We start from the raw sequence: 24,959 nt of genomic DNA, 5'->3' as shown, positions 1-24,959 counted from the left end.
TGCTTCCCTATCAAAAACACGTTTCTTATCTTGATTGAGTTTATATCTTAGATTTGCTGAACCTTAGAGATGTCGATATCCCATAAGCAATGGTCTATATTGCACCACATTGAAAAATAATTGGTAGATTTTAACGTTACTTGCCATAATTATATGCGAGGAAAACCAAGAAAAAAAAAAAAAGAGCAAGGAAGTAATATTATTAGTTCTCTTATTATTGTGAGGAAGTTGAAAGCAAAAGGACTGGAATTATTTCATACACTTGAGGACTTCTTGTCTTGTCTTTCAATTAGTGAGAAATCAAAGTTTGAATTTTTGAACCCTTTTTTCCCTACTAGCTAGTGTGTACACACACACTCATTATTTATTATCTTTAAAATTTAAAATATTGGTGTAATATTATTTAATATTAATAATAATCTTTTCATTCTTAAAGATTAATTGAGTACAATTATTTTTGATTCCATAGTTTTGGTCGACCATAAAGCATGCATGCAACAGGTTTTTTCCCAGTTTAATTACCAATAATAATTATAAAAAAACACGTGTGCACCATATCTGGTGAATAAAAGTATTGTATGCATGCATGGTAAAAATTAATTATAATTTGATATAAGACAAGTGCCACTTTTTTATTTAATGATTAATTTTTAGTCGTTTATGGCCACCATTTTTAAAGTTATTAGGCAGTGTTTGGTGGAGAGATAGAGATTGAAAGACTGAGAGATTGAAACTAAGAGATTGACACTGTAATAAATTTTAATATTCTGTTTAGTATAAAATAGGAGACAAAAATTAAAACAAGAATAAAACTCTAATTTAATATGCACAAAGGATAAAATTGAAATTAATTATTTGAAATGAGAGTATTTTAGGTATAAAATATTATTAAAATTTTAATTTCTGTATCTAAAAATTTCAGTCTCCTGTGTCCTCATTTTTTAGAGGTACTCAAATATTGAAATTTTAGAGATAGAAATAGAAATTTTAGTACCAATCCTTGAGCCAACAAACATAATACTGAATTTTAAGCTTCTAATCTCTATCCGAGTACCTCAAAACAAATACTACCTTAAAGACGTACGACATGTATGTAAGGTAGATATTTATGCAAGTAATTAATTAATTTATTAAATTATTAATTAAGCTGGCTAAGCTATGGAGCTTATATTAGCTTATGCTCCGATCCTATTTGTACTTTCATTTTGTTATTTGGATGATATATTTTTCTCTAAATCTGCATTATTATTAGCTGTAATATCAGTAAATAAAAGGCGCCAAGCTAGAGAATAACATGCATGCAAGGGTATATCCAGTGTTAGAATATAATTAGGAGTAATTAGAATCAATTTAAAATCAATTAGTATTACTTATATTTATATAGTATATTTTGTGTATTTATTATAAAATTTTGTGTTTTTATTAATTTAATTTTTCTAACATTTATATATATTCTTGTACATTGTATTTTTGACGAAAACTTAAATAATAAGCTATTCAGATTTATCTGTTTCTAAAACAGAGAGATGGACACCATTCTTCATAGAAGTTTGAGCCAAACCACTCATTGCTTATCCTTACTAGCAGCGCAACCTATATGGAATGAATTCAAACGACATATACGACATGGAGTTTCTATTATGTGACAAAATTGCATGACATTGTGAAAGAAAAAAATGTAGCATGTGGTCGCACTTTATGCATGTTGACAACCCTGTAATACGGGGTTGAAAAGAATGTCTTTGTATTGTAATACCATTATGCACATACCAACAATCAAGTACAAGTTAAAATATCTGTCGTTTTCTTATGCCAACAAAAATGCTATATATGTCACAGAAGAATTAGAACACGAAAACATAGGATTTTTACTATGTTATTTTGTTGTTTTGCATTTTTGCGGTGTCATAGATTGTGGTAAAATTGTGAAAAAATAAGAAAAGAAGAGAGAAAGAATATTATACTTTGTATTTTTTAATTGATTAAATTGAATTGTATTGAATTATGAAGGTAAAACTAAATATATATAGAGCATTAGTTTAAGAAAGATAAAAACAAATAAAGAAAAGATAAGAACAACTAAAGATAAGATAAGATAATAAAGACTAAAATTATAATTGAATTTATGTATTCTGTTAGACTGAATTTATAGGTTACGAGACTTTTTTATTATTGTCATGGACTAAGGTGGAAGAGTAGTTAATAGATTGCTTCCGCCGGCTACTTGTGATGAGGATCAATAATAAGCCCTTCATTTTAATCACCGACACATCCTATAATTTATTCCTGGCATAATAGGAGGCATTAACGTTTGTTCAATATTTTTGTAAATTTCCTATTTAATATAATATTTATATTTACATTTTAGCTATCATCTCACGTCATAAAAGATTAGTTCATCATGCGAGTAAATACTATTTCCTATTGCAAAACTGTTATTGCCTTCAGTGATGACTTCCAAGTGAGGCAACGATGATACATGTATAGAACAAGTTTAAACTGGATAAGAGGCATATAATTAAAAAATCCATTCATCTTTGTAACTCGATTTCGTATATATACTTTATACAACATTATACGAAAACATTTGTACCTTATTCCCGTTGTGCATAAAAATGTCCGTGACTTCTTTGTTATTCACTTCTAATTTTCTATATATATATAATGCATGATCATCAAGCTAGATGCAAAAATACAGATAGATAAAGCTGCTGCTGAATGATACCTTCTTAACATTATAGTATCTATATCTCTTTGTTGTTGAAAGTTTAACAGTGCCTCTAAAGTTATTAATACACCAAATTCCGAAGCTTCTATATTTCTAAAGGATAAAAACTTTTACGGTTTGAACCCTAATCAGAATCTTATAAAACTAACTAATCAAATTTTACTGCATGCTAATAATTATTATACATTTTTTTTCCGCTGATGTAATTAATTAGCATGCAAACGTGATGCAAAAGCAATGGAACAATGCAAAGATGCAAGACTCAAAGCTTAGATATTCTTTTCTTCCTCCATTCACCACTCTCAAAGATTCTCTTTTTCTCTTCTCTTCTCTTCTCTTCCAAGTGCACTACAAAACCAAACTCAAACGCATTATTCATCACACACTCATCAAAGTTGAAACACAGAACACGCTTGCGCCAAAATGCGCGGCAACGACCACATACCCATCCGCCACGTCCCGGGCCAGAACCCGAACCAGAAGCCCATAAGGCGTCACCACACGGCCCGCTACTACGTGCAGCGGGTCCAGGACAGCCTCACCACCCGGGTCTCCAAGATCATCTGCGGCACCTTCCTCAGCCTCCTCTTTATTTTGGGCCTAATCACTTTCATCCTCTGGATCAGCCTCCGCCCTCACAGGCCCAGATTCCACATCCACGAGTTCTCTATTCCGGGCCTGGCCCAATCATCTGGCTTCCAAAATGCCGAAGTCAATTTCAATGCGACGGCCCGAAACGCCAACCAGAACATCGGTATTTACTACGAGTCAATGGACGGGGCGGTTTACTACCGGGATCAGAAAATCGGGTCGACGCCGTTACTTGATCCGTTTTATCAGCAGCCCAAACATACGACAATAGTGAACGCCGTTCTCAGTGGGGCTACGTTGACCGTTAACAGTCAACGATGGACGGAGTTTCAGAACGATAGGGTTCACGGTAGCGTGGTGTTCCGCTTGGAATTAACGTCTGTGATTCGGTTCAAGATATCGTCGTGGCAGAGCAAGCGCCACAGGATGCACGCTAATTGTGATGCGGGTGTGGGACCCGATGGGTCCATCTTACCCCTTTACAAAGACAAGAGATGCCCCGTTTACTTCTCTTGAAGATGCGAGAATAATATCACTAATTTCAGTAATTTGTATTAACTTCACCTTAGTTTTTTTTTTTAATTATCTATTTCTGACTATTGTTATGTAGTCTTCCGAATTTTCTTACATTTGTGATCTGTGTTGTGATTTATCAAATATTTAAGGTGGTGAAATTTAAATTATTTTTCTAAAATTTTCTTACATGTTATGAATGTATAATGGATATAATTCAATTTTATATAAAATTAATATTTAAAAATTGTTAAATAATTTTTAACTATGCAACTGAATATTTACTTTTTCCTGGCTATTGAATAATTTTAAGTGGTTGCTGTCACTTGTCAAAGAAATTACATATTTAACATTATTTTTCTGCAGGATTAAATTATTAACACATGTTTTAAAAAATTTCTTTGACTAGAATGGAAGAAGATTAAAATTATTAACACATGGTTATGGAACGAATGAATTAATCCAAAAAGAACGAAATTTAAACTTTATGTGACAAATGTCAAACCTTTTCCCCTCCTCTTCATTCATATCAGTACATGTATGTAGAACTTTCTTCAAAAGGTTAGTCAACTTGCTATATACATGTATGAAAGCAATTCAATAATACGAATCAATTCTACTAAAACAGGTTTAGTGCTATTAGATTTATAGCAGAAAAAATATCCATTTTATGGAGATTTGTGTAACTCGATGTTATGCAAAGATAGTTCCTTGGCATTTTCAACCTCCCACTAATTAAATATGACTCTAGCTGCATTCTTTCTACATTCTTTTATAATTTCAGTCCTGAACCACGAGCCAGCTAAATTATGTTAAAAAAATATGGCATGTTACTTATTTAGTAAGTAATAACTGACCATGAAGTGAAGTAGCATAAAATAGAATATGTTTAATTGTTCTTTTTGTTTTAGAATTATATTAGGTGTACATTAAAATTAGTCACCAGTATAAAATATATATTAAAATATAGATATATATTAAAAATAAATTAAATTATATATATATTTATACACATATATATTAAATTTTAGTAACTAATTTTAGTGTACAAATAATTTTTTTATTTGTTTTATTACTAAATGAAATGATAAGTTTTTAAAGAAATATAGACGTTTTACTATTTAATAATTTTTTGGAGAATTCTTTAGTGTTTATGATTTTTTGCTTAAAAATAGAAATAATTTTTTTTTTGAATTCTATTAGTAAATTTAAAAGGCATACAAAAAAACTTACCTATTTAATTTTTTTAGTCTTTTTCACATCATATTTAAAGTTATTATTTACTCTAAATATAATATAATTAACAAGTGACGACTTAATGAATACTCAAATAGATTCTTTCAAATATATAAGACTACTTTTGTTAACAATAGACATAAAATAATAGACACTGACACAAAAATATAAAGACATATAAACATAAAGATATACAAATTTTATATCATATTTAATAATAAGGTGCAAAATACATCTGTATAACTTAAAAATCAAATTTACTCTCAATCAAAATTATTTCACCATTGATTTCTACTACCACCACTACTCCCACCAATGATTTCTGCCACTACCACTACCTTCATTACTAATTTTTCATCCTCAACCACTCAAATTATTAAAATTAACAACTCTAATTCCAACCTTAGTTAAATAATTCAAATAAAAAGTTTCTTCTAATTCTTAAAAAAAAATAAAAATAAAAGTTGTAGTCGTAGATGCAAGGGCAGACAACAGGACAGCAGGCAGACATGCGTAACCGTGTCTTTCAAAAATTAATATCCTAATAACCAAACAATATACATGTGTAACCGTATGTGTAACCGTATCTATGTTTTCCATGGACATGGACATGAAACAAAGTAGTGTAAAGTCCCTTTCTAAAAGAAATCAACAAAGGTTGGCTAAGCTAATAAAGAATGTGCATTTGAAGAGCATGATCATCAAAATAATAAAGGTTAGATAGAACTCCACTTGCTAGTTACACTATAATATGAGCTCCTTAATTGGTTTTCGTTATGAACAAAGAAACATGCATTCGTTTCTCTTATTCCAGTTTCTGCTGCTACTCTCCATCACATGGTTTTGTTCTTCTTCTACAACTACTTCACCAGATACCAATTTCCCACATGTCTGTAACTGCACAAGAAACAGCACCTTTGAGTTAAACAGCACCTACCATACCAACCTCAAAACTCTTTTTTCTTGGCTTTCTTCCAATGCCACTAACTCTGCCGGATCCCACATCACCAAGGTTTCTTCTGGTAACAGCAGTGTCTATGGCCTCTTCCAGTGCAATGCAGATATAACTTCAGAGAAATGCCAAAAGTGCATCGATCAGGCAGTGTATAATGTAACATCAGAGTGTGAAACATCAAAGGAAGCTGTGGTATTTGTCAGATTCTGCTTCCTACGTTACTCTTACAGAGATTTCTTAACCATAGCAGAAGAAAGCCCTAAAATCTTCTTGCTGAACCTCAAGGACTACGTTGGCCAACTTGCTACGTTCAACAATGAAGTGTCGGAGATGATGTATACTCTGAGGCATAAGGTTGCTGATATTCCCATGGGTTCTAGAAGGTTCGCGTACGGGGAACTCAACATCACAGCTAAACAAAGCCTTTATGGCATGGCAAAGTGCACCCCGGACTTGCCCCCTGAGGAATGCAGCTCGTGTCTTGTGAACGCCGCGGCCGACATTCCGACCGGTTGTTGCAAAGGAAAGATCGGAGGAAGGGTTCTTTTTCCCAGTTGTGGCGTTAGATTTGAGCTTTATCGATTTTATGAGCCATCATCTCATCTCAATATTTTGAGACTTGGAGGTATTAGCCCATAATCTGTATACAGAGACATAAAATCGTGTTTGATAGATGAGACATGAACAGAGACATTATGTCTAGAGATACTAAATTAGTGTATTTTCTGCATATGGTTGTGATAGTTAGTAACTTTCATATGTTGAAGGTACTGTTTTGTTCACTGCAGGAAATAGGAAAAACAGGTCACACCAGAGACAGATTATTATTTCCATCATCTCAACTGTTGTTTCTGTGCTGCTGCTATGTTTTGGCTGCTCTTTATGTTTCCTAAGTCGACGACGACAAAGGAAGCTTCTTAGGGGAATTCTTCTTAGAGAAAGCTGTAAATGTGTTCAATTCCTATATCACATCCTTTTCTTTTTTGAAGGCTTGAAACTTCATTTATTACTATGGTTTTTATATTGTTTGATGTAGTTGGGGATGAATCATTGGCTTCTTTTGAGTCTTTACAATTTCAGTTGAGTGAAATTCAAGCTGCTACCAACAACTTCTCCCAAGGAAACAAGATAGGAAGAGGTGGATTTGGGGAAGTTTACAAGGTGACATGGTAAAACTGAGAATTAAGATATTGTTTTGGAGTATTAGTTTCAACTAAACGAGTGCAGGTTTATCATGTTGTACAGGGTGTTCTTGAAAATGGGCAAGAAGTAGCAGCAAAGAGACTCTTGGGAAACTCTTGGCAAGGTGCAGAAGAATTTAAGAATGAGGTTCTTGTTATGGCCAAGCTTCAACATAAAAATCTGGTCAGATTACTGGGGTTTTGTTTGGAAGGACAAGAGAGGATACTTGTCTATGAATATGTCCCCAACAAGAGCCTTGACTACATTTTATTTGGTTAGAAATTAGAATTTGTGTTCTTAGCTTCTTTTATATAAGATGAATATCATTTTGATAATTGGCCATTGAAAAATCTAATTCTTTGTACAGATCCTCAGAGAAGCAGGCCATTAACTTGGTCTGAACGATACAACATTATTAGAGGAATTGCGCGAGGGATTTTATACCTTCATGAAGATTCTCGTTTAACGATCATCCATCGAGATCTTAAACCAAGTAATATTTTATTAGACGATAGTATGAATCCAAAAATATCAGATTTTGGTATGGCAAGAATAGTAATTACAGATCAAATTCAAGTGAATACTCATAGGGTTGTTGGCACATAGTAAGTTTATTATTCATTTTTGTTTTCATTTTAGTCTCATCTTATTTAATCATTATTAAGCCAAATAGTTAAATCATATATACAGTGGTTATATGTCTCCAGAATATGCAATGGAAGGAATGTTTTCAATAAGATCTGACGTGTATAGTTTTGGAATCATAGTACTTGAGATTATTAGTGGAAAATCGAAAAGTTCTTTTTGTGAATCACACTTCTCAGATGACATCCGACTTTCTGTGAGTAATAATTCACTTTTTCTGGTACCTTGTATCAAATTATATTCATACAATAATGGTTCAAATTAATTTATAGAAAATTGTTGCAGGCATGGGCAAAATGGAAGGAAGAAAAGCCATTGGAATTATTGGATACAACTTTAAAAGGAAATTATTCTGAAAATGAAGTGATGAGAAGTATACAGATTGCACTGTTATGTGTTCAAGATGATCCAAATGAGAGGCCTACAATGACAGAAATTGTGTCATACCTCAATAGTTCTTCAGGGGAAGTACCTTTGCCTCAAGAACCAATACTTTCAAAGAGTAAAAAGATGGATTATATGTCTTACTACCACAAAACGCATTCCATAAATGATTCTATCAACGATTTGTCAGTGAGCACATTTCTCCCTAGATAAGCTAAGGAATGCATTATTGGGTGACATGCACTTCCTTGACATATATATTAGAATGCTTTTATGCTAAATAATCTAGCGGGTCAAAAACAAGTGTGTTCGAGACACACATGCCTACACTTTTATTTGAATTTCTCTGAATTAAACGTATTGTTTGGACCTCCATTGAGTTTGATCCTGTATTTCTTTCAACTAATGTATCTTCTATTTCGGTAAGTTCTACCATGTGTTTCACGTTAAGAACAAAATAACTCGTTATAAAGATAAAGTGAATTTTATGGTGTTTTTGTTGTAGTGCTTAAATTGTTTAACTTATTTTTTAAAATAAAAAATAAATTATTTAAAATTTATTAAATATTATTTATTTATCTTTTTTAATAACTTAGATATAATGTAATAGATCCCATAGCATTCATCTAAAGATAATAATTAGATGTTAGACAACTATTGTGTTAAATAGTTCATTTAATACGAAAGCATATTTTAGGTGAGTAATAAATCAGTACATTTGGTAAGCTGAGAACGTGCACATTAAAAATGGAAGAGAGAGATTAATTTTAAGTTGGGGTAGGTATAATTGGGAGTTTGCGTCAATATTTGTTATTTGATGATAGAATGATTGCGCATTATTTCTTCGCATGCACAATGCGGATGGGGTGGTGAATATAAAATAGAAAAGTATAGTTAGATAATAAAAATATTAAATAATATGAATAATAGATATATTGGATATTTATTTTATTAGATGTATAAATAATTATTTTAATATTAAAATTTAGATGATTAATTTAGAAGTATAGTGTGTTTTTATTTAATTGGTAGTTATTCTTGTTATTCAATATAGTCATTGTTTACCTAACACTTTCTTATAAAATATAGAGTGAAAATAAAAAAAGATATTTATTTCAGTACGATAATAAATTTATACATATAGACATAATAAAAATATAAATAAATTAAAATACGATATGTGAATTATATTTTTTATGTCAATAATTAAATTTTTTTAAAATATATATTATACCAATACTTTTATTAAATTATATAACACTAAGCAATAAGTCAATATATAAAGAAACAGAGAACATCAGAGTGGGACACTTGTCTAATAGCAGATATCTCATTTGATATCTTAAAAGTAAGTTCAAACTAGTTTTAAGCCCTGTGCCAAGCACGGGGACATAGCATCAGTCACCTTGAATATTACAATAACGACTAAATGGCAGAAAGTAAATTGATAAAAATCTCTTTGTACACAACATTAAAAGTATGATTTGAGATTTTTCCATCAGAATCAACGATCAAAATCTTGAGACCAGACATTCTATTGATTCGAGAGAGTGCAACATAAACTTGACTATGTGTGAAAACGGACCTTAGAAGATACATACCAACAGTTGAGAGTGTCTGTCCTTGCGACTTATTTATGGTCATTGCAAAGTAAAGCACAATTGAAAACTGCTTTCGGGTAAACCCGATAGGTAAGGTTTTATTATTGGGGATTATGTTCATCATTGGAATGAAAACAACTTGACCAACATTTCGTCCTGCTAAGATGACGCACTCAATAACATGATCTCACCAAGTCGCCTAACTTGCATTCGTGTACCGTTGCACAATCCACTGGATTGGTCAATATTACGAAGAAGCATGACAGACACACCAATCTTAAGCACTAACTTGTGTTGTGGAATACCAGAATAAATCAATGCATTCAACGACTCTGTGTTCATTGTGTATAATTCAGATTCTAAGTGACTGTCTTTATTAAGCAGTGTGTCAGAACTCAAGTAAACCTTTTCATTGCCAGGAAGCAAAGACATGACATGATTGTTAACTTCGGTTACAACATCAAGTGTCGGTGCCAATATACTCTTGTCCTTAAAATAGTCCACGCTAGAAATATACAGTAAGATATCAGGATAAACGAACAACATCAAATCGTGAAGAGATGATGGCTCAAAATTAAATAGCAACTTCTCCGGTATCCTAATCACCGAGTCACCATCAGAACTGTCTTCTAATAACCCGTCACCTAACTTAAGGATCTAGTCAGCAAATTTAAAGGATAAATTTATAATACAAATAAAACTTATAAATATCAGGTTGAGCTCAAGAAAAAAATCGCTTAAAAACAAAATTGATAATGGCGAACACAAGAAAAAAGTTAATACTTATAATGTCTAACAAAATAAAGCATCAAAATAAAAAGTAAAAAATCACTAACAAATATTTTTATATTATTTAAGATATATTAAATTATAATATAGAATTAAATACTATGTAATTTAAATTAATAGATACAACTCTAAAAATATACATACAAATTTATAATTTGTTAGTTTGAATTTAGATCCATTTAAATAAATTGAAAAAAAATTAAGATCATATTTAAAGTTTAAAATTAAAAAAAATATTTTATTTAAATTTGTCAAAATTTAATAATCAAAATGAATAATGTAACAACATTTAAAATGCAAGATATAATAATATTTTATTTTAAATACTAAATTTTAATTTAAAAATTTAATACAATTTTAATTCTCTTTTTTTTGGGACTTGGTGCCAACAAAGTTGACCCAAAACGAAAAAATCAGAATATGCATGAAAACCCAATCCACCCAAGCTACCTTGAAACCCGCCTCACCGGTGATTCTGCATCTTAGGTTCTTAACTATACTCCCTTGCTGGGAGAGATGCAACAAACGGCAATCCAGCAGTCTCAACCGTCGAGTCTCTCTGTCTCGAGCATCGCCACCTTCGTCTAAACTGTGTCGCTGCCGACCAGCCATCCTCTTCTAGGAGCCACCTTATGAATGACTATGGTATGTTCTATGTCATTAGATTTATGTTTTCATTGAGACTTATGTTATTGTTAATGGATGGAATTGTTATATATATTGGAATGCTGAATTGTTGATAGAATTGTTATAAATTTATGTCTTCCTTCTTGAGCTGAGTTGTGATCAATGGTCTAAATACCAGACCGGTCGGTCGAACCGATAGATTAGGCAGTTCGGTTTATTAGTTCAAAAATTAGACACAAACCGTTTTTGGCCGGTCAAACCGAACCGAGACCCGGCCGCTTCACAACAAACGACGCCGTTTCCTTTGTTGAAAGGAAAAAAGGGATTGCACGCGTTTGGCTCCCCTTTCCAACTTCTTCCTCAGTCATCAGCAAATGTCCTAGCCTCCACCAAAGAAAGCAAACCCTAGCCTCCACCAATCTTGTTGCCGTCTGTCGGAGTAAGAGACTGCTGCTGCCGCCTCCGTCGCACTCAAGAACTTCCGCCTTCGTGCTATCGGCGTTCGTTACTTAGCTCTCACCATCCCCTGTTCGCTCTCATCAGTCACCTGTTCGCTCTCCATCCCCTGTTCGCTCTCATCAGTCGCCTGTTCGCCGTCGTCCGTTGCGCTCAACCGCTCTCCGTCGCCCGTCAAAGGTCAATGCTCACTGCTAGTACTTGTTCTTCGTGTTTTTTTTTTATTGTCTGTTCAGAAACCAAACCCTCTTCATGCTTGTTCCTCGATGGTTAGTGATCATCATTTTTTAATACTCACTGTTGGTGTTTTGTTTTTCATTGATTGATGATTATTGATTAAGTGATGTGCTGCTGTTTTGTTTTTTTACTTTGTGCTTGAGTTAATTGGATGCTCTGTCAGTGCTTAGTCTTATTCTTGGCTGATTGGCTTTGCTCACTACTCTGGCTTGTTCTAGCCTATTCTTGATTAATTAACTCTGTTACTGGCTTATTGATTGATACTAAATTGGTACTGATAAACTGTTACTGGCTTGTTCTTGGCTTTTTTGTCTGTTGTTAAATTTTGTTAAAGTTTCTTGATTTTGTGCTCATTACCTCGTTCAGTGCTTTTTCTTTTTTTTTTTTGTTAATCATTGTGGTGAGCTTGTTAATCATTGGCTTATTGATTGATGATAAATTGGTACTGATAAACTGTTACCAGCTTGTTTTTGGCTTTTTTTTTATCTGTTGTTAAATTTTGTTAAAGTTTCTTGATTTTGTGCTCATTACCTCATTCGGGGCTTTTTTCTTTGTTGTTAATCATTGTGCTGAGTTTTTTAAAATTGGGTTAAAAAGTTTGTTAATCTTTGTTAAAGCATGTTAATTTTTGTGTTAACCTTGTGAAAACTATGTTAAAAACTTGATTGGCTTTGCTAACTACTCTGGCTTGTTCTATAGCCCGTTCTTGATTAATGAACTCTTTTACTGGCTTATTGATTGATGCTAAATTGGTATTGATAAACTGTCATTGGCTTGTTGTTGCTTTTTTTCTGATGTTAAATTTTATTAAAGTTTCTTGATTTTGTGCTCATTACCTCACTAAGTGTATTTTTTGTTGTTAATCATTGTGCTGATCTTGTTAAAATTGGGTTAAAAATTAAAATTGATAATCTTTTGGAATTTGTTGTTAATCATTGTGCTGATCTTGATTTACTTGTGATGTATTTACTGTCATTTAGAGAGTGCTTATTCTTTGTTTTTTTTGTTTTTTTTTCTTTCCTTTTATTTTTAGACACCAAAGAATATATTACAAATTACAATTTAGATTGATTTAAGTTCTCATACTGTGGAGATTGTAGTTAGATTTTTGGTAAGTTATCCTTGTTAAAGTTTCTGACATAATCCTTGAAGATAGGTGTTTCTTGCCATTCATGGTTCTTGAAAAAAAAAAAACAAATAAATAATGGAAAAAAAGAATGTGTTGTATTGTTGTTTTGGACTATTACAGTGAGCTTGTTCTATTTTGATCATACTTGCTTGGTCCAAGTAAAAAAATAAATAAATATGAAAGGGCATGTGGTGTCTTGTTTTTTGTTTAAATCACACATATTTACTAATAACTTGGAGAGGGAGAATTTGATAATGAGAATCAATGGGGACTTCAGTCAGAGGGGGAGGGAGAAGGAGAGAGGAACGGCAGCTCCATGATGCATTCATGTAGAAGTTTTGATGACATACCAACCTCGAAAGACAGCAACCACATGTTCAAAATCAGAGATAATCTTTTATGTATACTCAATATATGTTGTGACTGTCTGAATGATAATGAAGTAATTGTGTATGATAATGGTGATGCTTGGACAAATGAAAAAATTGTGATGCATAAAAAATAGGTAATAAGAAAGGAGGGATCGAATGAATTGGGTTCTTTCGCTCAAAAAGATTTTGCCCTTCTGATGAATGAATCATTTCTTTTTATAGGTAAAATTTACATCAATGCTACATGTGACAGCGTAAATTTTCAGAACAGATCGGCCAAATTTCAAACACACTTGTCTGATGCTTTGAATTTACATTTATTATTTTTTTGAACTAACAGGTACCGTACTTTAAAGAAAATTATATGGTACAGATCTAAATCTGTACAGATTTAAAGATTTGCTTACTTAAACCACACTTTCTAAAGCCACACTTTTCACAAAGAAAAGCGTCACCTAATGGAAAAAAGTAAATTAGAAGATTTAAGAGAAGAAATAATTAAGTTATCAAAATTAATAGATCAAAAATTAATGATTTTAACTAATGTTAACTGTAATGACACCGAATTCTTAAAATCAATACAAAATTATTTTTCTCAAAATCTTTATTTTACTATAAGCTTTATTGAAGGACTTCAAAAACCTGAAAAAACTTATTTTTCACACGGAATTTCTAAGAAATGTTATCATGGAAATGATTCCCCACATCTTTAACATACTTTTAACCCACAATTAAATTCTATAGTAAATATGCTTGAAGAAATACTAGTATCCATAAAATTTCAAAGAAATAAGGAAAAAGAAAATCCAAAAGAAGAAAAATTTCAAAATATAATCAACATAACAGATTTAAAAGTAAAACCACCACTAAAATTATGAATATTGAAGAAAAATTAGAAGAAGTTACAATGCTTTTTAAACAATTAAAAATAGCTCAAGAAAATAATATTATGGAACAGGGATTTCAGATAGAAGAAGAAATAGTAAATTCTGAAAATATAGAAAATGAAGAACACATCCTAGATTATTCAAGTGACGAAGAACCAGCAATTCCAATACAAGTAAAAAATGAAGCTGGAACATCTAGGGATAATCAATCTCAATTTAAATGGGAAACAGGTTTTGATAATTATGCTTTTAAAAAAGTGATTATTGCCCAAATAAAAAAGAAAATTGTAAGTGTTGGTATTGCCAAGAAGAAGGACACTATGCAAATGAATGTCCGAAAAAGAAGGATAAAAAGGATCTTACTAAACAAATAGAAATTGCTAAGTCTTGTTTCATGGAACCTTTAGAAGAATCTGATGATAACTTAGACTATATTTTTGAATATGTCTCGAAAACAGACTCAAAGACTGAGTAATAATGCTACATTTATTACTATAAAAATAACAGAAAAATTTATAAATGCTTTCATAGATTCTGGAGCAACACAATGCTTTGCTAGTTCAAATATAAAACTTGATTGGAAAAAATTAAAGAAACCATTAAGAGTTAGAATAGCTGACAAATCAATACATAAAATTGACCAAAAAGCAGAGATGGTTGAAATTTTTATTCAAAATTATAGGTTCATTGTTCCATCTATATACATGTTAGATTCTGGAATGGATTTTATCATAGGAAATAACTTTTTAAAGCTATATCATCCATTCATTCAAGAACTAACATATATAGTTTTAAAAGCTCCACACGATTCTTCAATAAATCAAAAATCAAAACGTATAAAAATACCGACTACTACTATAGATAAGATCTTAAAATTTAAAATATTTTCTATATTAGAGACATGTTATTTAAATTTATACTTTCAAATAAATATCCCAAAAAATAATCTTGAAATAAAGATAGAAGAACTTTTGGATAAAATTTGTGCTGAAAATCCTTTAGATATTAAAAATACAAATAACGAATTAGTAAGCATTAAATTAAAAGATCCGACAAAAGAGATAAATGTTCCAAATAAAATCCCTTATTCCGCAAGAGATAGAGAAGAGTTTTCATTAGAATGTAGAGATCTTTTGGAAAAAGAAATTATAAGATTAAGTAAAAGTCCTCATGCGGCTCCAGCCTTTTATGTCGAAAACAATAATGAAATTAAAAGGGGAAAACGAAGAATGGTTATTAACTATAAGAAGATGAATGAAGCAACTATTGGTGATGCTCATAAACTTCCAAGAAAAGATTCTATTTTAGAAAAAATCAAAGGAGCAACTTGGTTTTCATCTCTTGATGCAAAATCAGGATATTGGCAACTTCGTTTAGACGAAGAAACAAAGAAATTAACTGCTTTTACTTGTCCAACAAAAGAATCAACAAGTGTGTTGCTCTATGAATGGAATGTATTGCCATTCGGATTAAAACAAGCTCCAGGTATTTATCAAAGATTTATGGAAGAAAATCTAAAAGAGTTAAATGAATTTGTTTTAGTGTACATTGATGATATACTAATTTTTACAAAACAGGATAGAGAAGATCATCTTCAAAAATTATTAATAGTTTTAGAAAGATGTAAAGAAAAAGGATTAGTTCTTAGCAAAAAGAAAGCAAGAATAGCAAAACAAGAAATAGAGTTTCTTGGATTAATTCTATCCACTCAAGGAAAGCTAAAACTTCAGCCAAATGTCCTAGAAAAGGTAAATTTATTTCCTAATAAAATAGAAGATAGAAAATAATTACAAAGATTTTTAGGGTGTATAAATTATATTTCTGATCAAGGATTCTTAAAGAATATAACAGAATACACTAAAAGCTTATTTCCAAAAATAAGTACTAAAAAAGAATGGAAATGGGATGAAAAAGATAGTATGCAAATTCAAAAGATTAAAGAATTATGTGAAAAACTTCCAGAACTTTATATTCCAGAAGAAAATGACTACTTAATAGTAGAAACAGATGCTTCAGACATAACCTGGTCAGGATGTCTAAAAGCTAAGAAAGCTATAAAAAGTTTGGAGCAAGGAAAAGAATCACTAGATTCTAAAAATTCCCCAAAGGAATTACTTTGCAGGTATATTTCAGGAACTTTTACTCCAACAGAACAGAGATATACCACTCATGAAAAGGAAACTCTAGCAGCAATTAAATCTCTTAAGAAATGGAAAATTGATTTACTACCCAGAGAATTTACATTAAGGACAGATTCAAGCTACCTAACAGGTTTCATACGATATAATTTAAAAGTTGATTATAATCATGGACGATTGGTAAGATGGCAATTATTTTTGTTACAATATCCAATAAAAATTGAATATATTAAGGGTGACAAAAATATTATTGCAGATACATTAACAAGAGAATGGAGTTCGTCTACAACGCATTAGATTAAGAAATTCAGAAATACGAACAAGAACTCGAAAAATGCAAGCATTGTCAGCAAATAAGGACACAGATCCAATCCCTCAAGAAGGCCATCGAAGCAATGAAATCAACACAACAACCAAAATCATCAGAGCTCAGCCAGCTAAGCGTGGTGGACAAATCAGGTGAAGAAAAAATTCCAGAAAATAAAACAATTGCTGAAATGATCAAAAAATCCACCCAAGATAAAAAATATTATGTAATTTATAATGGCCCCATGAAAGGAGTATATGATGCCTGGGAAAAAGCAGCACCATTTACACATCAATCAAGGATAATTTATAAAGGAGAGTTTTTAACACTGGAAGAAGCAAAGGAATCTTTTAGGGAATATGAAGCTCTTCATCCAGAGCAAACCCTAAAAAGAGCAGATAAAGCTCCAATTCAAACCCAAAGAACAGGAATAATAAGAAACATTCCTACAAGGGCTGAAATCAAAGAAAAGAAAAGGGTCTGTAGATCAAATCTCAGAGAAACCCTTAATATAGTCTTGAACTGGACTGAAGAAAAAAGAACAATTTTGGGATATTATCCTATTGCCAAAGAACAGCTAACAAAGCTGGTTATATTTCCAGATGCATCCCCATCGGACACCTATCAGTTTTTTCAGTATGGATTAATTGATACAATTTTAATTTTTAATGATCTAAAAATTATTAGTGAGTTTCCTGCAGGATTCGTTGATGCAGTGAAGAGATTTAAAAATATGATTGACAACGTAAATCCAAGGGATATATCCCTAAAATTTACGAACAGTCAACCTATTTTTAATGAAGAAGAAGAATGCTTGGTTCCAGCACACCAAGTAATATTCATGTCCGTCTTCCCAGGAAATTTTCAACCAATTGATCAAGTTCAAGATTTAACAATCTACAGTCATGAAGGAAGGCTAGCCAGCACACTAGCAAGGGTCTTCGAAAGAACTCAAAAGATAACAAGGGAATCTCACACAAGAATTAATTATAAAAGCAGAAATACTTTACTTGTGTCTAGTAAAAGGAATGAAATTGAAGAAAGAGAAATGAGACTCTTAGTAGAATTTGAATCAGCATTCTACAACTTATCTGGACTCTTAGAAAAGCTCCCTGAAGGGATAAAGAGGAATCTCTGCTATTTGATAAAAGACAGAGAAGACCACAAGTGCCAGCTATGCGTCTCAGAGTTATCTGAAGAAAGCAATAATAAAACGGAATCAACCCACATGATAAAGGAAGAAGACAACGCATCTGAAGGTCACATAATGAAAGAGGAAGACAGCACATCTGAAGCATCTCTCAACATTATTGCATAGTGACGTAAGCGCTTAGGTCATAGAGCACCAACAATGTAGCTGGTGCAAGATAATAAACAATGACGTAAGCAATGACGTCATAAGAAGGGTAAGGATGGGAATTGTCCATCAGACCCAGCCATTATAAATAGGTTGCTTAGACAATTATAGAAGGCATCAGAAAATAGAAAGCAGGAGGCTAAGAGTACTCATATGCTAGGAGAGCAAGGAGGAAGCAGCCGAGGCGATTCTATAGTCTGAAGAAGAATTCCCTTAAGGGAAAAATAGTTTTAAACTCCCCTCTGGAGTTAGTATCTACAATCTCCCCTCTGGAGATAAAAACCCCTTATGTAAAATATACTAAATAAAGGAAGTTTTTCTCCAGAAAGGTACATCTTCATTCTAGTCTTTCAATTATGAATTATTTAGAAAGTTTAGAATTAACAGAAGAATCTGATTATTATAGATTAACTGCTTTATTAGATAATGAAAAGCAGGCTGTTCTAAAAACAGAATTAAACCTCAAATCAAATGAAAATTTCAATAAACAAAATATTTTAAAAGAAGCTTTTAATAGAAAAAATATAATATACTATGGAAAAATTCAACTTGAAGCTCCTATAAAAATAAAATCTGCCAATGGAGAACTTAAAATAGCTTTGATAAATAATGAAGAATTGAGTAAACAGATTGAGAAAATTAAGGATCAACAAAAAAGATCTAAAATTGGATGGATTCATATTAGTACTATACAAGTCTTAATCAAATCTACATATATGAAAGGAATTAATTCACCAATAAGTTTAGCAATCTGTGACAAAAGAATTACTGATGACCCAATAGATCAAATAATCGGAATTGTTCACGGAAATTTGGCAAACATAAATGTTAAATTTAATGCCCATCTAGGATATGCTATACCTTTATCAACTGAAAATCTTGGGAGATCTATAAGTTTGGCTTATAAATTTCATAGAAAGAATCTAATGGAACAAGATGATGAACCATTTTCAATTACATATGCAATAAATTATGCTTTAACAAATAGCCATCATAGTATAATATTTAAAAACAGAGAAAGAATTTATGTCGATGAATTATTTCAGAAAATTGTAAAAACAGAAATACCAAAATATAAAGCTATTGAAAACTCAGTTCTATTATTAAAAGAACCATCAGAAAAATTGGTTTCATCAAATTTTCAAATAAGAGAATCTAAAATTAATAGCCCTTTAAGTTTATCTAAGTTAAAGATTAAAGAAGAAAATTCTGAAATAAAAGAATTAACAAAAAAGGTCGAAAAATTAAATGAAATCCTAAATACTAAATTATGACAATAAATAAAGAAGAAATATATGTAACTTATCAAGATAAGAAACAAGAGCTCTTTGAAAGAGAAAATCGTTTGAATTATTTGCAATTTTCTCAAATAAATCAAAGAGCATTTGAAGCTCTAAAAACAATCTATGAGAAGTTAAAAAGAGAAGTTGAAGAGTTAGAAAAATTAATAGAATCTCTAGAAAATAGTGATGAAGCGATGATAGAATTTGCAGAAATTCTAAAATAAATAATGAAGCATGCAAAGATTGAAAGACCAGAAAATAAAATAAAAAGAAAAAGAGCGAAAAATTTAAAAAGTAAAATAAAGGAGTATAAAAGAGAATTAAATAATCTTCAGATCGAAATTGATGACCTCATAATAAAAAGGATAGAAATAAGAATAAATATAAACAAGTTGGAGTTAAACTTAAAAAATTTATAAATGCCTGGAAAACCATATTATGACTTAAAAGAATTAAAGCTGTTGAAAGAAAAAATGGAGAATGAAGTTGAAAAATTAAAAAGATATTTAGAAACAACAGAAAGTGTAGAAATAAAAGAAGTTGTTGAAGATTTGAGAAAATATATTCAAGAAAAAGACAAACAGATAAAAAATTTTATAAACAATAATCCATGCAAAAAAGACTATTATAAACTAAAACAAGATTGAAAAACTATAAAAATCAGAATTATAAAAGTAACATTTTCAAATTATAAACTTATTCGAAGTAAAATATGAAGAGTAAAAATTGGTATCAGAGCCAAGTTAACGATTAAGGGTAACACTTTTTCTTTAAGCAACACTTTTAGTGACACGCTTTTCAGCCACAAAAAGACAAAAATCTGTACACCCACATCTGTACACTATAAGGCCCCGTACTTTAATTAAGTGTTAAAACTTTCATTCATGTCCAGCACGTGGAAAGACTTTCATCCCAACCATAGCTGTAATTAATATCAGCAGTGAAACATGACTTTGAGTATACTCACCATGGAACTGTTCACATAACAGATGATTGTGTGAAAGGGAACTTTGAATAAGTATATATATGTTGGACCGCATGACATCTGTACGCATGATGCATGAGTGTTGGGTTGAGTGGAGTGTAAACACGTGTTGAAAGGAGGTTAAGTTGAACCGAATTTTAACATATTAACTGAGGATAACTGAGGATATAATAAATAACGTTATTATCACATCAATGAGACTTCTATTTTAGTGTTTTGTCTGTTATACTTTCCTATTTTAATTAGGACCGTGGTTGTGTAGCAAAAACTGCTAGAAGTGCATAGCGATCTTTAGAAAATATAGTATTTTATCTCCATTATTTTTCATGTGAAAGTAGCGCTGAATATAAGTGCATGGACAACATGATAATCCGCGTATTGTTTAGTACAGGATTAACGGGTGTGAATTCATTAATTAAGTACACAACTACAAGTGCATTGGTCTCAAACCATCATTACCATACACTAACAAAACCATAATCAGCACTAAGCATTTTGGTCACTATTCAATTCTAAATCAATATAAAGAATGATGATTCATCTTCCAACCTATTCATGATGAGTCCCTTCTACTTGTTCCTTCTGCTTCCATCTTTCTTCTTCTTCTTCCTCCCCATTCACTGCTTTAACATCATCCAAGGAGCCACCGATAAAAATACTAAAGCTTATTATAACTGCACAATCAATGGCACTTTTGCATCCAATAGCACATACCGTTCCAACACCATAACACTCCTTAACTGGCTCTCCTCCAATGCCACCACTTCCAGAACCTACAACACTACAGTAATTGGTAAAACAACTTCAGACACAGTCTATGGACTCTACATTTGTACAAGAGACAGCACACCAGGAATGTGCCAAGACTGTGTGGCACAAGCATCAAAACTTATCTCATCTCTTTGTAGCAAAGCAAAAGAAGCCATGGTTTGGTACCGTGTATGCTTTATGCGTTACTCTAATCGTAATTTCTTCTCCAATGTGGAGGAAAGTCCAAGTATCACCTTTGTGAGTGACATTGACTATGTGGGTCAAGTTGGGCGCTACAACACTATTCTCTGGAATATGCTGAATGATATGAGAACTATGGCCGCTGCTGATTCAAATAAAACGGCTGCAATGACTCAGAAAATCACAGATCATCAAAACATATATGGTTCCGCTTGGTGTCTCCCTTATCTTTCCACCGAGAACTGTAGCTGGTGTCTCAGTGATGCCATTGCATATATTCCAGCAGGTTGCTGCAGGGGAAAATCTGGAGGAACTGTGATGTATCCCAGTTGTGGTATTAGATATGAATTATATCCATTCCTTAAGGAACACTATATAGTTCCTCCGCCGCTGCGGCCGCCACCACCACCGCAAAGAGATTCTCGTCCTTTGGCTCCACCAGGTTTGTTAAGCGGTGAAAATTCAGATGCGGTTAACTTCACGTGAAGTTGATAGCTGAGAGTTAACGATTTAACGGCTCTCAGCTATCAATTTCACGTGAAGTTAACTGGACATGAGTTTTTATCTTTGTAAATATGCCTTTATTATTTTTCTTTTCATTTTTTTGATGCTATCCTTACTCAACAAGTGGTTTTTATAGTCTATAAAAACCACTTGTAATGTCATATGTAAAATATTTTAGGTGAAAACTCAGGTGAAGTCGACTGCACCTGAGTTTCTACCAATATTTTACATAAAATTTATACTAATTGGTGAATTGACTGAATTGTGAATTCACGTAATCCTAATAGTCTTTGATATTTCTTGGAAAATTAAGGAGGGAGGGAAAAGAATCTAAGATATTGACATCTGCTTACCTCAAAATTATATATGCTTTATTATCTTTCTCTTTATGATTCAAGAACATAATAGTTTATAATTAGAGTTAAGTCATATTTCTTGGAGGGAAGTTAACTAAAAATCGTGCAGGTAAACGAAAGCAGAAGAACTTACCATTAAGTAAAGTCGCTGTTCCAATTGCCATTGTCGTTGCACTTGTGCTTTTAACTTTGGGTGGTTGCTGCTTTCTACGTAGAAAAGGAAGAAAGAATCAAGATGATATTCTCAAAGAAAACTGTAATGTGGAGAAATATAGATAGATTTCCTTTCTTATTTTCGCAACCTTAGAAAATCATTTAACAGAATTCAAACACTTTTGGTGTAGTTGGGAATGATATAAGCACTTTGGAGTCCTTGCGATTTGAACTAGCCAGGATTGAAGCTGCAACAAATAGATTTGCCACAGAGAACAGGGTAGGCAAAGGTGGATTTGGAGAAGTCTATAAGGTAGACATATCAATTATCAAGTTGTTGATATAATAACATAACAGAACAGAATATACAACTGGTATTTATTTACAAATAATTTCAGGGTATTCTTTTAAATGGACAAGAAATTGCTGTGAAGAGGCTTACTAGAAGCTCTGGACAAGGTGCAATAGAGTTTAAAAATGAGATTCTTGTTATAGCTAAGCTTCAACACAGAAATCTAGTGAGGTTACTGGGATTTTGCTTGGAAGGTGAAGAAAAGATACTCATCTATGAGTATGTGCCAAACAAAAGCCTTGACTACTTTCTTTGCGGTATGTTGCTTCTAAGGTGGAAACTCAGCTAAAATCTGACTTCACGTGAAGTTGATACATGAGAGCAATGAAAATTTAGTCAAATTAGTTAAATTATATAACAGCTCTCAGGTATAAACTTCACGTAAAGTTGACTTCACCTGAGTTTTTACCTGCTTCTAAACATTACTAATAAAAAATGAGTAATGTGTATTTGATTGTACAATGTAGTATTCAAAAGTCTTATTTATAGATCCTCAAAAGCGAAGACAATTATCTTGGATTCAACGTAAACAGATCATCATGGGAATTGCTAGAGGAATTCTATACTTGCATGAAGATTCTCGCCTCAAAATAATACACCGTGATCTAAAACCTAGTAATGTTTTGTTAGATAGTAATATGAATCCAAAAATATCAGATTTTGGCATGGCTAGAATTGTTACTGTGGATCAAAACGAAGAAAACACACATAGAATAGTCGGAACATAGTAAGTTTCTTCTTGGATCTTGTTTTCTCTATCAATTTTTGTCATTGCAATTGCTTGTTTAACTGTTCCATGTTTTATATATAGTGGTTATATGTCTCCAGAATACGCAATGTTTGGACAATTCTCCGTAAAATCGGATGTGTTTAGTTTTGGAGTCATGGTACTCGAGATTATTAACGGGAAGCGAAAAGGAACCTCCTCTTCTGAATCAGAGTGTATTGATGACATCCGGAGACATGTGAGTACAATGTTTCTAAATTTCTTTTTCTTGGAGTAGAAAACACTGACTCTAACCAATTCAAATGGAGGTTGCAGGCTTGGGAAAAATGGACAGAGAAAACGCCAATGGAACTATTAGATCCTAACATGGAAGGCCCTTATTCAAAGGAAGAAGTCATAAAATGCATTCACATTGGTTTGTTATGTGTTCAAGAAGAACCAAATGAGAGACCTACGATGGCAACAATTGTTTTTTACCTAAATAGCTCTTCACTCAACTTGCCATCCCCTCGTGAACCAGCATATTATTTCAAGAACAATAGAACAGAGGAAAGCATGACAACCAGCAAGGAGTTGGTTAATGACAGCGATTCCATCAATGAAATCACCATAAGTAAATTCTTTCCTCGTTAATATATGGGTGGGGAATTACTTATCATAATAATCAAGGAACATATATAGAGTTTAACCTGTCCTTGATTACATGTGAGTGTAATGACATGAGGATTTTGCAGTTTGTACAATGTTTAGTTAGGCAATTTCTAATGCTGGCAAGTTTGAAGGATATAACAATTCCATCTTTGAGACATTTCATCGAACACCAACTAGTAGAACTGGAAAATTTTCGAGTTTATTTTTAATTTCTTTAATTCTAGTACAATAGTAGAGATCTTTAATACGTTTGTTTTCTGAAATTAGAACCGGAGAGTGGATGACTAGAACTATTGAATATATTAAGATGAAGAACATGATAACTGTTCATACCCTGACCCAATAGTAAAGGCCCAGGTCCAGACAAAAGACCCAATCCTAAAGGATGAGCCTCGCATTTCACCTATGAAGTCGGTTACAACCACGACTTACTCTAAAGAAGTCGGTGACGAGAGTTAGCTGGCAGATAACACTCGTTTGAATGGGAAATTGCCCCTAAAATCTCTCTAACCACTTCCACACGCCATATCTTAACCTCCCTAAGATAAAGGGACGGTTAGCACCCTAGAAAAGTGGCACTACTCCAACGGTGGTTATTGGTTCACCACTATAAATACACTGACACCCCTCAGGTATCTCTAAGTTCCAATACTCTCTAAACCTGCTCACACCATTGCTAATTTAGGCATCGGAGTGTCTTTGCAGGTACCACCCCCCATTCCTTCACACTCACAAGTCGGACAGAGGGCACCGAGTTGCTGATCCACCCGTGAGCCATCTCCTTCATACGTTTGGGCCGACCAACGTCCTCCGGCCCATTAATCTCCGGTTACCCACCGTAACATTGGCGCCCACCGTGGGGCC

At 32.4% G+C, this 24,959-nt stretch overlaps 3 protein-coding genes, 1 long non-coding RNA gene and 1 pseudogene across 4 annotated transcripts; 4 read left to right on the top strand and 1 right to left on the bottom strand.

Annotated features, from left to right (window-relative positions):
* The first annotated feature begins 3,096 nt into the window (after positions 1 to 3,096).
* Positions 3,097 to 3,984, top strand: LOC107619408 (Late embryogenesis abundant (LEA) hydroxyproline-rich glycoprotein family). Its single transcript, XM_016321693.3, has one exon. The coding sequence runs from the start codon at positions 3,152 to 3,154 to the stop codon at positions 3,833 to 3,835; it is 684 nt and encodes a 227-aa protein (XP_016177179.1). The 5' UTR covers positions 3,097 to 3,151; the 3' UTR covers positions 3,836 to 3,984.
* Positions 3,985 to 5,657: 1,673 nt separating this feature from the next.
* On the top strand, positions 5,658 to 8,661 carry LOC107619407 (cysteine-rich receptor-like protein kinase 25). The gene is made up of 8 exons (XM_016321691.3): positions 5,658 to 5,783; positions 5,883 to 6,648; positions 6,812 to 6,967; positions 7,060 to 7,184; positions 7,269 to 7,479; positions 7,573 to 7,810; positions 7,896 to 8,046; positions 8,136 to 8,661. The coding sequence occupies exons 1-8, from the start codon at positions 5,658 to 5,660 to the stop codon at positions 8,445 to 8,447; spliced, it is 2,085 nt and encodes a 694-aa protein (XP_016177177.2). The 3' UTR covers positions 8,448 to 8,661.
* A 986-nt stretch (positions 8,662 to 9,647) lies between these two features.
* Positions 9,648 to 11,236, bottom strand: LOC148546923 (uncharacterized; annotated as a pseudogene).
* Positions 11,237 to 11,397: 161 nt separating this feature from the next.
* On the top strand, positions 11,398 to 13,626 carry LOC148546922 (uncharacterized). Its single transcript, XR_015899414.1, has 2 exons — positions 11,398 to 11,887; positions 13,351 to 13,626. It is a non-coding gene; the product is annotated as an uncharacterized LOC148546922 (long non-coding RNA).
* A 7,330-nt stretch (positions 13,627 to 20,956) lies between these two features.
* Positions 20,957 to 24,077, top strand: LOC107616498 (cysteine-rich receptor-like protein kinase 25). The gene is made up of 7 exons (XM_016318446.3): positions 20,957 to 21,794; positions 22,322 to 22,468; positions 22,557 to 22,678; positions 22,764 to 22,974; positions 23,207 to 23,444; positions 23,529 to 23,682; positions 23,760 to 24,077. The coding sequence occupies exons 1-7, from the start codon at positions 20,957 to 20,959 to the stop codon at positions 24,075 to 24,077; spliced, it is 2,028 nt and encodes a 675-aa protein (XP_016173932.2).
* Positions 24,078 to 24,959: the final 882 nt, after the last annotated feature.

Source organism: Arachis ipaensis, chromosome B9 (genome assembly GCF_059453495.1).
Source record: "Arachis ipaensis isolate K30076 ecotype BB chromosome B9, ASM5945349v1, whole genome shotgun sequence".
Classification (NCBI taxonomy): Eukaryota; Viridiplantae; Streptophyta; class Magnoliopsida; order Fabales; family Fabaceae; genus Arachis; species Arachis ipaensis.
The sequence above is the reverse complement of the archived record's forward strand: the minus strand, read 5'-3'. Positions and strand labels throughout refer to the sequence as shown.